The sequence below is a fragment of the Rhamphochromis longiceps genome, linkage group LG9, assembly GCF_057381845.1.
Source record: "Rhamphochromis longiceps isolate RC_006_pf linkage group LG9, R_longiceps_female_GT1.1, whole genome shotgun sequence".
Classification (NCBI taxonomy): domain Eukaryota; kingdom Metazoa; phylum Chordata; class Actinopteri; order Cichliformes; family Cichlidae; genus Rhamphochromis; species Rhamphochromis longiceps.
The window spans coordinates 24,715,081-24,731,423 of record NC_140565.1 but is presented as its reverse complement, the minus strand read 5'-3'; the positions used below and the strand labels follow the sequence as shown (position 1 = coordinate 24,731,423).

Sequence of the window (16,343 nt, the reverse complement as noted above, 5' to 3'; positions counted from 1 at the left end):
TGTTCCCAGATCATTAAAATGTAAAAACAAAGAAGCTTTTCCGTCTACCTCATTTATGAAGGCGTAGTGAACAAGTTCACTGGCGAGGTCTTTGGAGGTGTCAGCTGAAAGTTTCATACAAAATAATTCAGTTAGAAAAATATACAAGAAAAATAAAACAACAGGTGTCTTTTTTCAAATAAAAAGACAAAACGGTTATCCAGATCAATCTATACAAACAAGTGCTTTAAATGGACTTATAGTATCAATTTAAAAGTCCCACGTCGCCTTGTTCTTAAGTTATCGTATTCACAAATCATGACAATAACCCATCAGCAATTTATGTCTGATGGGTTAAAACAAACAAAAAAAACAAAAATAAAACATAAATAAATATGTCAAACTGATTCACTGCCTCACATGGAAATTCATTAGAGTGAGTTATGAAGTTGATCTGGCTATTACATTTGTTTATGTTTGTTAGTTGGATCACTCTGAAAGTAATGGACAAATTTGCATGAAAACTGCAACCAGATGTGAAGTTTGGGCTTGAATCAATCTGGATGATGATCTAGGAACACTCACATTGTTGTGATATTTCAGAAATGTCAACTTACTTGGAAGGATGTCGCAGCTGAGCTGCCTGTGAAGTTTATCATCCATCTTCAGAAACAAAGAGAGCTAAGGAGACACCAAAAGGCTCAATTAAAGTCAGACTGAATTCATATGTATTCATTCTGACTGACTGAAATGCAGAGCTGCTAAAGCAACGCTGCAGTAGGATTCATCTTTAAGGAGCCCAGGTTTTTACACTGAAATGGGCAAAGTACCTGTAACACTATGAGACTCACATGAGTTTTGGTCCCTTCTTCATTTGACTCCAAATTACAGTGCATCTGAACTACCTGCAATGACAACAGAGTAAGAAGCACTGAAACATGAAGGCAAAGCAAAGTATTAAATATTTAAAGTGTTTGGAGTGATAATAAATAGTTATTATTACAATAATAGAGAGACATGCATAGACACGTGCATGTGCTTATCCTACACAAGTGACACACACAACAACTTAAAGGGCAGCAGAAAGCTTTTGTAATCCAACTTTTGCTAACACTTTCCCAACATATCTGGCACTGATACACGTGATGCTAAGCAGGGACACCATCTAAGGTAATAACCTAAAACATAATAAACTAGACATTTATCATTGATATTCAGATAGGCTCATGCTCATATGCTGTGCTCTGAAATAATGAAAAGTAATCTTAATCAAAGACACACAAGGTGATACTGTCACACTGTGATGTGACAGTGTTTTGCAGGTCTGAGCTGCTGTTCACATAAGCGCAATGTCTAACACTGCCCTGTTGCTTAATTTGGTTAATTTAAAAAGTTGCTCCTGATGCATTCCTAGTATTGGATTTAAATGCAAGCAGTCAGCTCTGATTCACAGTGAGACCTCTCAGTCCAAAATTTGTTCCCCTTCAAAGCTGACTGCATGGAGACGGTCTCACTGAAATCAGATGCGGGCAACAACAAATATGAGGAGATTTCCATGTGTAAATATCTCACGTGTTGCAACATCCCAGACATACTGCTGAAAGTCTACTGTAAACACAGAGTCATTCTCTAGAGATGTAGCCAGCAAGTCTGTGCATTTAACACTACTGTTGTTCAATCTAAGGTGCCGACCTTCCTTGTCTCCGTCTCCTGGGGTTCAGGAGTCGGCGTCTTGACCGTTTCAACCTGCTCCTGAGACAAGGAGAGCGCTCGGGGGACGGGGTGAGGCCGCGTTGAGGCAAAATTCATCAATGGGTAGATTCCATTCCTGAAGAGAGAAAAGGCCAAGATGTTAAACTTGAGAAAGTAAACTGAGAAAGTAAAGCACTGCAGTAACACTTACTTGACATCCTCTAGAAACTTGTCAAGTTCCAATGGGGACACGTGGGAATACCTGCAGAGGGGACACAAAAGAGAACAGAGAGCAATGATCTTGACTTGTCATGCTTTCTGGCAGACAGCGGAAGATTCGAGGTGGGTATAAGATTTTACTTGAGCTGAACTCCCTGTCTGTCTTCATGTTTAATCTCTGCCATGACAGCATTGGGGTCAAATGACTTGGTTTTCTCCTCCACACAGTTCTCTGGAAGCAAGTCTGTAGATGCATCACAAGTGTGGCCGTTACTAAAGAAATCTGATGCACACAAGTAGCTGCAGTGCACATAAGAGAGAAACTCACACTGGTTGTTGATGAGGCAATGGGCGGCGAGCAGTTTGAGCGAGTGGACCTCGAACAAGACTCGGTGGAACAAGAGGTCGTGAGCTGTAGGACGGAGCTTGGAGTCGTGATGCAAACAAGACTGGGTGAACTCCTGCAGGAGCAATAAGGAAGTAAATCCAACACATAACCATGCAACTGTAAAGTGTGACCCAGTTTCCTGAGCATCACTTTGTTCTTTCTGGCATATTTAACTGACGGAGCCCTGCTGTGCGGTCTGAATAAGCCTAGAGGGACGGCAGTGTGAGTAAGCGTTGCTAGAGTAGTGCAGGACAGTTTGTCTTTTCTACATGTTTCTGCAGCTGTTCTTGCATTTCAGGGCATAAAGTATTTTTGAGACTTACTCTCATGAGAGGGTCTTCCAGAGATTGACCTGCATTGACTATGGCCTCCTTGGACACAGCACTATCTCCATTGGCCTGGATCTCCAGCACAGCCATCTATAAGGGTACAAATAATCTGTCAAGAAAAACAGCCACACACACAGAAAGATGGAAATCCAGCAGATTTACTTCTCTTTTACCTCCAGAGCACAGATTCCAAAGGAGAAAATGTCTATGGCGTAACCATCTTCGCCAGCTGGAAACGATTGAAGAGAAGCAGGGTGAGAGGAGGGTAAAAATAGGAAAACTTAACGAAAAAGCTTACCCCAAATTAAAAAGGTAGCAATGTGCAATCAAAAAAAAAAAAATCAATTTGAAAAGGGGAAGAAGGTAAACAGTTTATCCTCATTACAAAGGGATTAATCTATCCTTTTGTCTTTTTGGCAGCTGCAAAATAGGTACAAACAATCTACTAAATGTCTTGAAGTAATTTGTGTCTCATCCATTTCACTTTGGCAGTACTAATTCCAACGTTTACCTCATTATCTACAATAATTACAGACAACAGGTCACAAAATACCCAGAACTATCTGATAGAAGGCCCCGTTTGGTGCTTCTGGCATACAGATTACTGACAACTAGTCTTTTTCTCAGCGGTTCCCATTTCATACAACGTGCAAATATCTTCATGTGTAGTAACTGAGGTCTGGAGCTACATTAAACTGTGAACATAAAGACTGAATTTTTACTCTGCAGGTCAAACAGTCAGGTAGGAATCAATGTAGACCGATTAAATAAAAGCAACGTCACAGAAAGCTGGATGGAAATGCCACTTACCTCCGTATTCTGGAGCAAAGAAATGAAGATTTCTCTGCTCGTCGCGATGTTGCCTCGCTTTGCTGTGAACACTTGCATCTGGGAAAACTGGCAAGAGAAGGCAGAGCACAAATATATTAGATATTAAATATTAGATAAAACTAATGAATTGATATTAAACCACTAAACAAAAAAGGTCCCTTACCATTAACAAATAGCCGATGCCACACTGTGGGAGGAGAGTTAATACAATTTAGATATTCATTCTGCTTAATGCCATGAAAATAAAATTTTAATTGATTTTGTACTTTACTGTACTGTTATTTAGTGTAAGATAAGGTGTATGTGTCCCTTTGACTGACTATGCTAAAACATAATACAGGAATAACTGCTGTGACTTGTGTTTAGAGCAGTGCCCTCCTGATTATCCACTGAAACTCGCTGATTCAGACCCTGTAAGGACCTTGAAAAACCTTTTCTGTACCTAAAGTTGTTTGATTATTGTGGTATGACCAATCTAACTTAAAGAACACGTGGAGATCGAGGAGATTTCAAAGCCATGAGCTGTACCACAAGTATTAAAATGTACTTACGCTGGAAATGGTTTTGACACAGAAGAAAGTTATAGTTAAGAAGAATCTGGTATTAAAATGTGGGAAAGATTCGACCTGGTTACAGCCCTGCATGACACTAAACCTCAAAGTTTGGTGTTTTTCAGTCCTAAAAATCAAATGTTCATATCTTCTGTGCTTTAGAAGTTATGAGGGTTTAGCTGGAAAAAAATAGCACGAATATTAAGGAGGAAAATTCACTTTAGAGGCTTCATTAGTCATAATAAAGTTATTGTACAAAAAAAGAAAACCAGCTGATCGACTACTTGCAGTAACATTAAAGTCCCTGCTGGGAGCAGACCTGAGCCAATCTTGATGAGGCCGTTGTGCTGGATGAAGATGGTGTCACAAGTCAGGTTTCCATGGATTATCGGTGGATCGCAAGAGTGCAGATAACTGCCAGCAAACAATAAAGCATGTTATTAATGCTCACACTGAGATAACAGACACGATTACATCACACAGAACAAATAAGTCAGTACCTAAGCGCAGAGAGAATCTGTGTGCACCATCTCTTCCAGGCCTGAAACGAAGGGGAACAGAGAAAGATGAAGAGCTACACCTCTAAACTAACAGACACGAGTAATATGGAAACATATGCACTGTCATAAAATGCACTAATTTGATATGTGCATGAAAATACCAAAAGCTAATTAAAGTTAAATAACATTAACTTTATCTACAATTTATTTTAAAGAAGGAAGATATTGTGAATAAACCTCATGAATATTTGAAATCCACCAGGTTAGGATAAGATGCATGTCTGAGCAGACTGAGCGGTGTCGTGTTACGTAATCTCTAATCCTGCTGGAAAAATGGATCTGAATAGCGATGGGACTGCAGTACCCTGAGCTGCCACCGTGAGACTCAGTATGTGACCAGAGTAAAACACTGACCTTCACATTCATAGTCTTGTGGTTTTTCTTGGTTTTCTTCAGGAACTGCTTGAGGCTGCCTGACGACATGTATTCAGTGATGAATATAACCTGTGTGCCACAGACAGAGGAGAGAAAACCTGTTCATGCACCAGCGTTTGTGTGCGTGAAAAAGAGGAAGCAAGTTGAAAACCTTACTCGAGCCTGGCTCTCCTTCATGTCCAGCCAGTACTTGTGGAACTTGACAATGTTGGGGTGTTCGACCTGCATCAGGTTCTCAAACATCTCCTTGATCTTCTCCTAAACATCACACATCAGAGATGGTTCACATCTAAAAACGTTAGTCTATCACACTATTAGAAAATCAATCAGGGACACTTTAACAATTTATAATTCAAGTGGTTTGTAAGCAGTAATAACGAAAATCACCCGAGTGGTTTAAAGTTCAGCAATTTTTATATTTGCTGGTGTTTATCTGTTGGAATAGGTCTCTTGTGAGGATAAATATGACTTTATCAATTCCCTTGATCAGTTTTCTGAATGGAAAAAAAGGCCTACACAGCTTTGTCAGCACCAGTCCAGCTGTTTAAGTGTTGACCCCCTAAGAAACAGCAAAAAACTGTAGAAAAAAAGCCAAAAGGTCCACTGCCATGAGTTCAACGTCAGTCTTGCAACATCAACGTGAGGAAAAAAAACCCGCAAGCAGTGATAAAAGGAAGGTAAGAGCTTAAAGATATATGACCGGTGTCTATATATAACAGTAAATCTTCCAGCTTCATCCAGGCTTTTTAGTTGACAAATCAATAAATAGAACCAGAATTTAATTTGCAGATCTCATAGTTAAAGGTTTATATGAGTTTGGGTACCTCTTGTGCTTTAAAGACTTTCTTGTCTAAGAAGAGTACTTCATTCCACACCACCTCCACTCCTTCCTCCGTGTCCATGGCCAAAGAGGCACTTTCCACACCTGGAACATTACCTTGACTGACCTGCAGGGGGCAAACAGAAACACATACGGGACTTAATGTAACGCAACAGCTAATATTAATTTATCGTTCTACACAATTTACCACGACAATAACTAAGTTTTTTTGACACTTGGAACAGAAGAAAAAGCTGTAAACACAACATGAATATACTGTCAAACTATAAAGTTATTATGGAAAGTGAATAGATAACAAACAGCTGCCTGTTTACACAACAGGAAGACATCCAAGTAAACATCACCGAAACCACAGACTGCATGAAACAAGGACGTAGCTTGAAGGTTGGAACAATGAAGGCAAGTCTCTTAAATCTATCCGAAGATCTCTAGGTGGCGATAGTTGTGGAAAAAAAGACTTCCAGTTCAGTAGACGTCTAAAGGAACGCTGGCTTTCTCTCCTGACCTCTGTAAACACTCTCCTGCGAGGTTTTTTCATTTATTTTAGGTCTATTTGGTAAATCTTTGTCATACTGTAAGAACAAAATGTAAGAAAATTAAAATATTATATTTAAATCAAGAATAAATTTTTTTCACCGCTTTTGGTCTCTACCAACTCCAGTGTGTTTAACTGAGCTTAACTTTTTCTCTCTGCTATTGTTTGCTGAACAAATACCATGAAAAAAAAGTTTTTGTTAAAATTTGGCAATAAAAGCTATCAATAAAAAGAATAAAAATACTCTTTTACAGATTTGTAGCCATTGATAAAACAGACAATCGCTATAGCTGCCAGGTGGGAATTCACATTCTGTGCTATTGTTTCCAATACACAAAAAAACCCAATGTTAGACGAGCATGAGATCATGCTGGCGTCCCTGAGCGATGCACAGCTTATTATTCTCTGTAATATAAAAAAAAAAACAAAGGAGTAGAGCGTTATCAAGCCCTCCCTAAAACATTCAGCTACAGAAAAGCAGGGCTGAAATGATTAGAGTTCACCCCCTGCTGAGTCTATAATATCTACTAAAAGCCCCATAACACAGTCGCAGAATTATGTCACTGACAGCTCCATTGATAAAACGGCGAATCGGGGTGTCTGGGTTAAAGAGAGTGCAGTACTAAGCAAATTCAGTTTTCATTCCATTAATGCATCCATCAGTCAGGACAGATGGGAGTTAATTCACTCTACTGAGGCCAAGATAAATGCAGACAGGCCGGCTATAACGTGATGAACGGTATATACATCCGAGAGGATGCGGAGCATCTTGTGCGAAAAGAGAAGAGATGGATTAAAGGTAGACAGACGGAAAGAAGTGAAGGGATTGTGCACGAGGGATTTACAGAGATGAGACGCATGCCACAAGATGGAGGAGGTGGCATCAAAGCTCCAAGAAATACACAGGGGGGAAAAAATGAAGGGGAGTGGAATGGAAAGAGGAGGCAGAGACTGGCAGAAGCAGACAGCCTGCAGCTCTGTCACTGCATGAGGTGGCAACGGAGGCAAAGGGTTCATCACAGGATATTGCTGCCTCGGCTGGGAAGACCTGATTTAACCTCCTGCTATGTTTTTAATGCAGCAGCTGCGCTGGTGCAGGGAGTGGAAAGGCTGCACTGGGTTCAAAGTCCAGTGCAACAAGCACAATGCAGGATCCACAGTTCCTGCTAATCCCGCGTCTGGCCAGTGCTTAGAGTAGAAAAGCACTATATAAATAACAATAAATATTTCATGCTTTTTTATTGATTGGTGTGATTCTGTCTGGCAGGCACTTGAGCAGCTACTCTGTGTGCGGTGGACATGGTGGCTGTAAGCTAAAGAGACAATATTAGCCACAAATATAACTGATTACAAAAGGTATTTGTGTGTTTTTTTGTGGATTTGTGGTGAAGCACTAACTTGTTTTCTACTTTGTCCTCTCTAGGGTGTTTGGGCAAATGTGTCCCCGGGAGGTTTGAATGAGGGTTAGAGGGTTAGAAGAAAACAGGGATGAATTGGGTACGCTGAATTGCTTCTGGGTTTTTTTGGGGGGTGTTTTAATAAGGATTTCAGGGTTATGTTGTTTTAATAGAAATGCAACATTTATATGTGGTGTTGGTAAAGGTTTTTATAATAGTATATATAGCATATAGTATAATAGTTTCTAATATGGAAAAATGTTACTTGGCTAAATTGCATGTTGGGAAATACAGAATACACCCCTGGCACGTTATTAGCAATGTGTGGCTCATCAGTATAAAACACTGGCCCTTTGTCAATTCTCAAGTACGCGAGTACGTACTCGCGTTCTCGGCACACGGGAGTACAGACTCGCCGAGAACGCGAGTAGGGACTTGCGATTTGTACAATTGGAACACCAGCGTACTTGATGATGTCACAGGTCCAGAGTTTTTACTGCCATCCCCTCTTAATTTAACTGCGAGTAATATGTTATGAAGCTTAACTTTAATCACAGCCAAACCGGTTTACTCAGGAACAAATAAAACACTGAAATAAACCAAACATTAACATTTAGAAGTGATCTAAGTGACTTATATATCATGTTTAACCTCAGTAGTGAAATCTCTATTAATAAAAATAGTGTACATGTACATACGTGTACATACCTTAATAAAAACAAGCAGGTGAGATGTTAGAACGCTTTTATTTTTATTTTAGTGGACACCCAATACAAAAAACGATGTGCCGGGAGTCCGCTGTTCTCGCCGGCTCTAATAATCCTCGACCTTGCTGTCTGCTATGGAGCTGGCGGGTCACAGACGTCTCCGAAAACGTCGGAGCGCGTTTGGAAATATATGATATCTTGATAAATCGAGCAGATATTTGAACCTCTGACCTCTTTCAGATTTCCTCATGAGGATCAATAAACTATATTAGTAGGTTTTTAGTTCTCTATAGTCTATATTTATAATTTATCCTATTATATTGTACCTTGAACTTCAGAAGCACAGTCTAAGCACTGAGTTTTTCATTACACAGTTATCAGTAAATCAGTACTGTCAGCAAACTGCAATATACTCAGCATCTACTTGAGGCCTTCAGCTGAGAGGTCTATTCATAAAATTCTTGCAAAAGGGTTTTGTTTTTTGTTTTTTAGTTTTTAGATTTTATTTGCTACTTATACTCTTTTGTGCCCTGTCCTTCCCGGAATTGCACATCTCCTGATTCAGTCCGTTTCCACTGCTGTGGTTCCTCAAGAGCCCAAACAGAACCATGTGTAGGCTCTTATTGATGTGATGACACTTATTTGGTTAAATGTGCTAAAACTGCACAATTATAGATTTTATTATGTCATCACAGTGACAATTTGATTGGCCGTTGGCTCTCACAATTACATAAAGTCAAGAAAAAACTGCATAAAACTGGAATGTGGACTCAAGACGAGCCAGAGATTTCAGCTCTTTTACAGTTTACCAATTCAGCTGACGGTCTGTTTCTCTTTACTTTGATTTAACGGTACCACAGTAAATAAAAAGAAAAGTGAAGGGCTTAAACAGTCTTCACAGTGTTGCTGAGATCTGTTCAAACAGAGAGAACTCTGGACTCAAATCATAATTAATGAGCATATGGATTGAATCAACAAGACCGCATGTGGTAGTGAATTCCTATTGCTGCCCTCGAGATATCATTACAGCCGTGCTGGCCTACGAGGACTCCTGTTTCTTATTACTGCTGAATACACGACTCTGGCTGAATGTTTGGGGTCTTTTACATGACGGCAGGATGAATTCTGAACAGATTTGGGGGCTTCAACCTCTTTACTATGAAGTTGTCCTCAAGTGCTGAGCGGCGGAAATGAGCTTTCTCCAAAGGGTGGCTGACCTCTCCTTTAGCTATAGGGTGAGGAGTTCAGTCATTTGGGAGGTAGAGCAGGGCGATACGACCAAAAATATTTATCACGATATACATTTGAAAATTTGCGATAACGATATAACTGACGATGTAATTGACACTAGACAAAATACTTTACAACTCCACAACTTTATTAGTGGAAAAAAAACAAAACAAAACATCAATGTATTTTCACTTAAACAAGCAGCTGTTTTTTAAGTGCATTAAAGTTATATACAAATTTAACAGTGCAAATGCAAATTCCTTGCTGACAGTTTAACCGAAAGGCATTTCCAGTGGAAATTGGCCGACATATCCTCAGCATAACCATGTAGAATATCCACAAAACTTAAAAAGAGGTATTACACACACAATACAGTAATATTATGTTGAAGCACAGTACGTATCACTCCGCCAGGCTCCTGCCTACGATAGCCGTAATGCTCCGACAATCCATCAAGCAGTGCTGGTTCGTAGCTTAGCAAAGTCGTACTAAAACATTTGACAGATTTTCGAGCGCCGTGTACATAAAATCGTTTCGAGGTCAGTAAACACAACCAGAATTCATACATAAGGCCCATTAGATTATAAGGGGCACTGTCGATTTTCAGAAAAGTCAAAGGATTGATTTTAAGTGTGCCGTATTTTCCAAAAAAGCATGCTCTACCAAAAATAGTGCTTTGTTGTGTATCTCGTCCCAGTGGCCCCCAGGATTACAGGCCCGTGGCACTGACCTCCCACATCATGAAGACCCTGGAAAGGCTCATCCTGGACCAGCTGCGACCCATAGTAAGACCACATCTGGATCCCCTTCAGTTCGCTTATCAGCCTCGTCTCGGAACAGAGGACGCCATCATCTACCTGCTCAATCGTGTCTACACCCATCTGGACCAGCCGGCGAGCACTGTGAGGGTCATGTTTTTTGACTTTTCCAGTGCTTTCAACACCATCAGGCCGACCCTCCTGGGTGATAAGTTAGCAGCGATGCAGGTGGATGCTTCTCTGGTGTCCTGGATTGTTGATTACCTGACAGGAAGACCACAATATGTACGTCTCCCACAGTGTGTGTCTGACAAGGTGATCAGCAACACAGGGGCACCACAGGGGACTGTCCTCTCCCCCTTCCTCTTCACCCTCTACACCACAGACTTCAGCCACTGCACAGAGACCTGCCATCTTCAGAAGTTTTCTGATGACTCTGCGGTGGTTGGATGCATCAGCAGGGATGATGAGACAGAGTACCGGGCTGTGGTCGACTCCTTTGTCACGTGGTGTGAGCAGAATCATCTGCAGCTCAACGTGGCAAAGACCAAGGAACTGATCGTGGACTTCAGGAAGACCAGGAAACACTTGACCCCTGTTTCAATCCAGGGGGTCAGTGTTGACATTGTGGAGGACTATAAATACCTTGGAGTACACATTGACAATAAACTGGACTGGGCTAAAAACACCACAGCACTTTACAGGAAGGGCCAGAGTCGTCTCTATTTTTTGAGGCGACTGAGGTCCTTCAACATCTGCCAGAAAATGCTGAGGATTTTCTATGAGTCTGTGGTGGCCAGTGCGATCCTCTATGCTGTTGCATGCTGGGGGAGCAGGCTGAGGGTCGCAGATGCCAACAGACTTAATAAACTGATCCGTAAGGCCAGCAATGTTGTGGGGATGGAGCTGGACTCCCTCAAGGTGGTGTCGGAGAGGCGGATGCTGTCCAAGATAAAGACAATGTTGGATAACACCTCCCACCCACTCCATGACATGTTGGTCAGTCACAGGAGCTCGTTCAGTGAGAGACTGAGATTACCGAAAAGCACCACTGAACGACACAGGAAATCATTCCTGCCTGTGGCCATCTCCCTGTACAACGCATCCACTTAACACACTGTTTGCTGCTACAACTACACATGTTTCTTTTCCAAATATTTATTTATAAGTGACTTATGTATGTATGTATGTATATATATGTATATATTGTACTATTCTTAGTTAGCGTATTGTCTGTCTTGTCTTAATGTTGGTTTAAAATGGAGCACTGTAACAAAAAATAATTTCCCCCAGGGATCAATAAAGTATTCTGATTCTGATTCTGATTCTGATCTGACAGACAAAAGCTAAACCAGTTCCACACCATTGAAGTTGCAGCATTTTTACAAACCAATTCTGGTTCATCCGTATCATTCAACGATTTGCTTTCGCTGCCATGCTTTTTCCGATGTGTGCGTATGAAAACAAAGGCACTTTGCATGCGCATTTTACCCATATTCTATCGAGATATTTCATTTTTCTATCGTTGCCCAAAATTATACCGGTATTACCGTGAACGGTATGATATGGCCCAGCCCTATTGGGAGGGACTTGGAGTAGAGCCGCTCTTGCTCCACATTGAAATCAGCCAGCAGAGGTGATTCAGGTATCTGACTAGGATGCCTCCTAGGTGAGGCCACACCCAAGACATGCTGGGGGGATACATATATCCCCTGACTGGCCTGGAAACTCCTCTGTGTTCCCCTGGATCAGTGCAAAGATGGATGGATGGATGGACAATTTCCTGCCATCAAATTCCATCAAATTTAATCATCCACTAATCTAATGTTGCTTCTTCTCATCTCTTCTCTAACAGCTGGGATAACAAGTTTTATACATTTAAAAGAAAATAAAAAGCTAACCTGATACCTCCCTGTCAGCACCATCATCTTAAAATCTCATCTGGGTGTCTTTGGAGAACAGCTGAGAACCAACACAAAGCTAGATGACAGGGTAGCAACTAAACCACTATTATTTAGGCCCGTCTCTCCACCTTAATTACTGCTTATTACTGTTAAATGCTAACCATTGATGTATTCGACAGAGCGCCGCTTGTGCCGTGCTTCATCGTCTTTGACTCCGCGGTGAATGGAGTCAAAACAGCTTTCTGTATCCGCGTCTAACAGGAGGACGTGTGTTAACTGAACCGCACAGGCAGAAGACGAGAAGCAATGCTGTAAATATGAAGATTTCACATTTTGACATTTCAGACTCCACAAATATCTTCACGACACGAGCGAGCCTCACTGTGGCTTGTTTACTCCTCAAACGCAGTGCAACTGTAGAGCTCTCTTAAAGCTTCTCTTTATACTCGAGTTGGGCAGTGGAGGAGACATAACATATAATCTCACTACTCAGTGAGAGATGATAATCTGATTACTTGAGCGCAGTACTCTGACCTGCAGACAGCAGGGGGAATTCCTTCCCTTCTGCCATCAATGTGTAGCTGTTGTTAATTTTCTCTGATGGTTGTGAAACACTCCGTCACTTGTCCCAGCTTCGACGCCCCAGGGGTTTAAGCGGGGTATGCAGCTCGGTCGTGGTAGTGTGAGACTCATAAACAGTACCTTACATGCTGGGCTCTGATTGGCTGGCTTAAGGGAGGTGGGTATAGGGTGTGGAAAAGGATTTAAGGATCGTCTGTTCATGTCAAAACAGCTTCTATTCTGATGTTTGTTAAACCTACATGTGAGCCAGTTAAAACCGGATCTGGAGGACTGTAACACAAACCTCTTACTACTTTAGCCAACGTGTAAACATCTCACTTACACATGGTAACGTTTTCAGATATTCTCTTCCTTGATTCGAACACCTTTTTTCATTCTTTAAAGAGAAAAATACAACTTTATCGACTGCCAGTTTTTAATATGCTAAATAAACCAAACAAACCAACATATTTCCACGAAAGTAAATCTCATGGAGACTGAGCGTATTTAGATCCCGCCCACAAGAGAGCTGAGAGTAATTCACTGCTGATAGAAAAAAACTGAAAAATGGCTAAAATCCTGGGTGTGGTGGACTACCAGCAGAATCAACTAACACTTACTAACATTTCATGAAGTTCTGAGTAAAAACAACAACAACAACAGAGCTTTTCAGCGAACGGCATCAAATCTAAACCACAATAACTTTATAAGCCACCTAAAGCTACTCTGACGCATATTGTGGACCCGAGAATGACATGTTGTGCTCTTATAGAGAACACGCTGATGGCTTCATTGCCTGCTGGATCTGATCAGATGTGTATTAATTAGAACAGCTGATTTATTATGGGTGTAAGTACAAATGTGTCTTAACCAAGAAACATAAAGCTGCTCTATAATAATAAATTATAATAAGTAAAAGGACAGTAGGTTGCACTAAAGATCAAACTATAACACGTGGAGATTCACACAGCCTTACCCTTACATACTTTTAGCTGTTTGGTCACCATTCTCTTATAGTTTGATGGAACAGCTTCTTATATGTCCCAAAAAAGAAACTAAAGAGTTACTTAAAAGAGCACTCTGACAGATTTGGGTTTATAGACCTTTTTCAGATTGTACATCATAAGCTCAGAGTGTGAATAACTGAGACAGTCTAACACAGACAATAATTCAAACCTTCAAGGTTATAATGTTTGTCAGTTTTTGTTAAAACTGTTAGAGAAAAGCAGATGATTCAGCTGTACAGTCATTGAGTGAGTGCTGCAGGATGTCTGTAAACTGTACAGAGAGAGCGGTTCACAGTATAATTCATAAGTATCCTGGTGAAAGACACACCCGGCTTTCTGTGCACAGCTGAAATCAAAGCTGCAAGTGTTTTCCTCTACAGCATGATTACAAATGCCGGCTGGAGCATCTGTAGTGACAGTTTGAGCTTTTTTTTTCCTCTTTTTTTTGGCTCGAGGCCAGTGAATTATCCGAAAAATGGGAATGAGGCGCCTGATGAGTCAGCTGGAGGGAAAATGGACTGAGGAAGCATCGGCAGACGAACAGGCAACGAGAGGGCTAAGCTACTGTACGGCAGAACCCTTTCAGCAGAGGGTTCTTCAATGAAAGGGGGTCTTTGTCTGACAATGTGTGGGACCAAGCCTTACAAAGGGCTTTGTCTCCACCACCTCGGTATCTTGCGTTTTCCCACACCTCATACCTCAACGATGAGCTGCTACACCGCACCGCATTAATATTTAATAACCACATCTAGAACAGCGAAGGCAACACACCCAAGAAATCAAGCTATGCTAGATACTTGCGGTGGCGGTGTATGTAAATGAGCTCAGGCATCTTTCTTTGTCGCTTTGTGCCCTCTCCCTCTGAGGCATCAAAGAGGAGCAACATCAAGGAGGTGGACTGAAATGTTGCAGGAAATGCAAGAAGAGGTAGAGAAAAATATGAAATATGAATGTGAGAAAACTGAACAGACACACCTTAATTTTAAGCACACTGACATTTAGCATTACCAGCTTAAAATGATATTATCTGATTACAGATATTTGTATTTATCACCTATTTACTGACACACTTTTACAGGCTTAAGTAACTTTAGATGAGACAGCAACCAACGTCAAAGTTTTCTGAGATCAACATTAAAAATGTTCTATATTTAACAATTATCCCACACATACATCTTTGCCCGCTCTGATCTGGTCCTAGACAAGACAAAAGTTGCATAAAGTTCAAATAACAAAGCCAAAAAAACCCCAAACCATTTGAACCAACCAGCACCATCTGAAGGAGTAAATGAAGCCAAAAGCTTCCAAAAACTGCAGTTCTCCTAGTGGCCACTTGGGGTGGACTCTGTGTTGGCCCTCCTCTAGTTTCTCCCATTCTGAAGCTTTGAGAACAATGACTGCAGTTTTCTACAGTCTTTGTTCGAGACGAGCACTTCTGCAGAGACTACCTTGGTTGCAAAAGGAGGAGGGGCGGGTCAGATTGTCAAACTGCATGCTCATTGGCTAACGACTTATGAATGTGTGGTTTCGTATCACAGATAATCGCCTATTTTAACACAATGGATCACCAAGATTTGCAAAACAGGGTTATTTCTTTTGTTTATATGACACAACACGAGTGACTGAGCCTATACACTCAGTAGGAAAGTGCTTATAGAGCTTGAACGGTTTTCCCGTAGACATCTATAGGACTGGAAGTCTTTTTATAAACATAAGACCACCGCGTTGAGGAGCTTCACCCTCCTGAAAATTCCAGAAATTCTTCCCGTGTTGGCCTCATCCGACCATCATTCCCCAACTTTTGATTAGAATCATGGTTATGGTCGACCATGATGCCAAAGAAATTTGCACATGTGTCTCTTACGAATGTTCTCACAGACATTTTATCGCCTAAACTTCTGAGTGCTGTCACATTTGGAGTATTAGCCATAACTGTGCACTCAGATGAAAGCAACACTTTGACTTATGATGAGCTGCCACCAAGCACTCCTGCCTTTGCTGGAAACAGGTACTTGTCTATATTGTATGCTACTTAAATTTGGCTTTTGGGCCTGGTTACATCTTACCCATATTTGGATAGGTTCTGTCCAGCTGTGTGCAAAATAGGTTTAGTGTTTGTTTTGACTGCTGTGGTTTAAGAGACGTCATAGTTGAGAGACTGGCATACTTTACTAATGGTTTCATAATGATTTTGCAAGTTTGCTCAAGTCAAACAAACCAGACTGGAAAGGAACAGGAGATATTATACAGCTCTTTATCCAGCTTGTAAAAAAAATCCTTTTTCAACACTGAACCTGTTTGTTTCTGTAGTAAAAAATATTTCTTTTCCCTTAACATCTGCATAAAAAAAACACAGAAACTTCAACACTACTACCGCCATCAAGCCCTCCGACTGCTCCATAAGCGATCTTGTGCTTTCCACCTGCCTCCTGTCAGGTCTTTAAGCCACGACCGTCTGCTGACCTCTACCCGCCCCGCC

General features: G+C 41.1%; 1 protein-coding gene across 1 annotated transcript in view; it reads right to left on the bottom strand.

Moving 5' to 3' along the window:
* Positions 1-16,343, bottom strand: part of nrbp2b (nuclear receptor binding protein 2b) — a 44,585-nt gene that overhangs the window by 2,372 nt on the left and 25,870 nt on the right. The window contains exons 2-17 of the mRNA XM_085418997.1: positions 5,749-5,871; positions 5,081-5,182; positions 4,904-4,993; positions 4,490-4,530; positions 4,309-4,403; positions 3,602-3,625; positions 3,418-3,504; positions 2,781-2,836; positions 2,602-2,697; positions 2,219-2,351; positions 2,032-2,134; positions 1,883-1,933; positions 1,672-1,807; positions 831-884; positions 597-660; positions 49-104 (exon numbers count right to left, since the gene is read on the bottom strand). Of these exons, the coding sequence (XP_085275123.1) occupies positions 49-104; positions 597-660; positions 831-884; positions 1,672-1,807; positions 1,883-1,933; positions 2,032-2,134; positions 2,219-2,351; positions 2,602-2,697; positions 2,781-2,836; positions 3,418-3,504; positions 3,602-3,625; positions 4,309-4,403; positions 4,490-4,530; positions 4,904-4,993; positions 5,081-5,182; positions 5,749-5,871 (1,311 nt within the window). The remainder of the gene's footprint in view (positions 1-48; positions 105-596; positions 661-830; positions 885-1,671; positions 1,808-1,882; positions 1,934-2,031; positions 2,135-2,218; positions 2,352-2,601; positions 2,698-2,780; positions 2,837-3,417; positions 3,505-3,601; positions 3,626-4,308; positions 4,404-4,489; positions 4,531-4,903; positions 4,994-5,080; positions 5,183-5,748; positions 5,872-16,343) is intronic.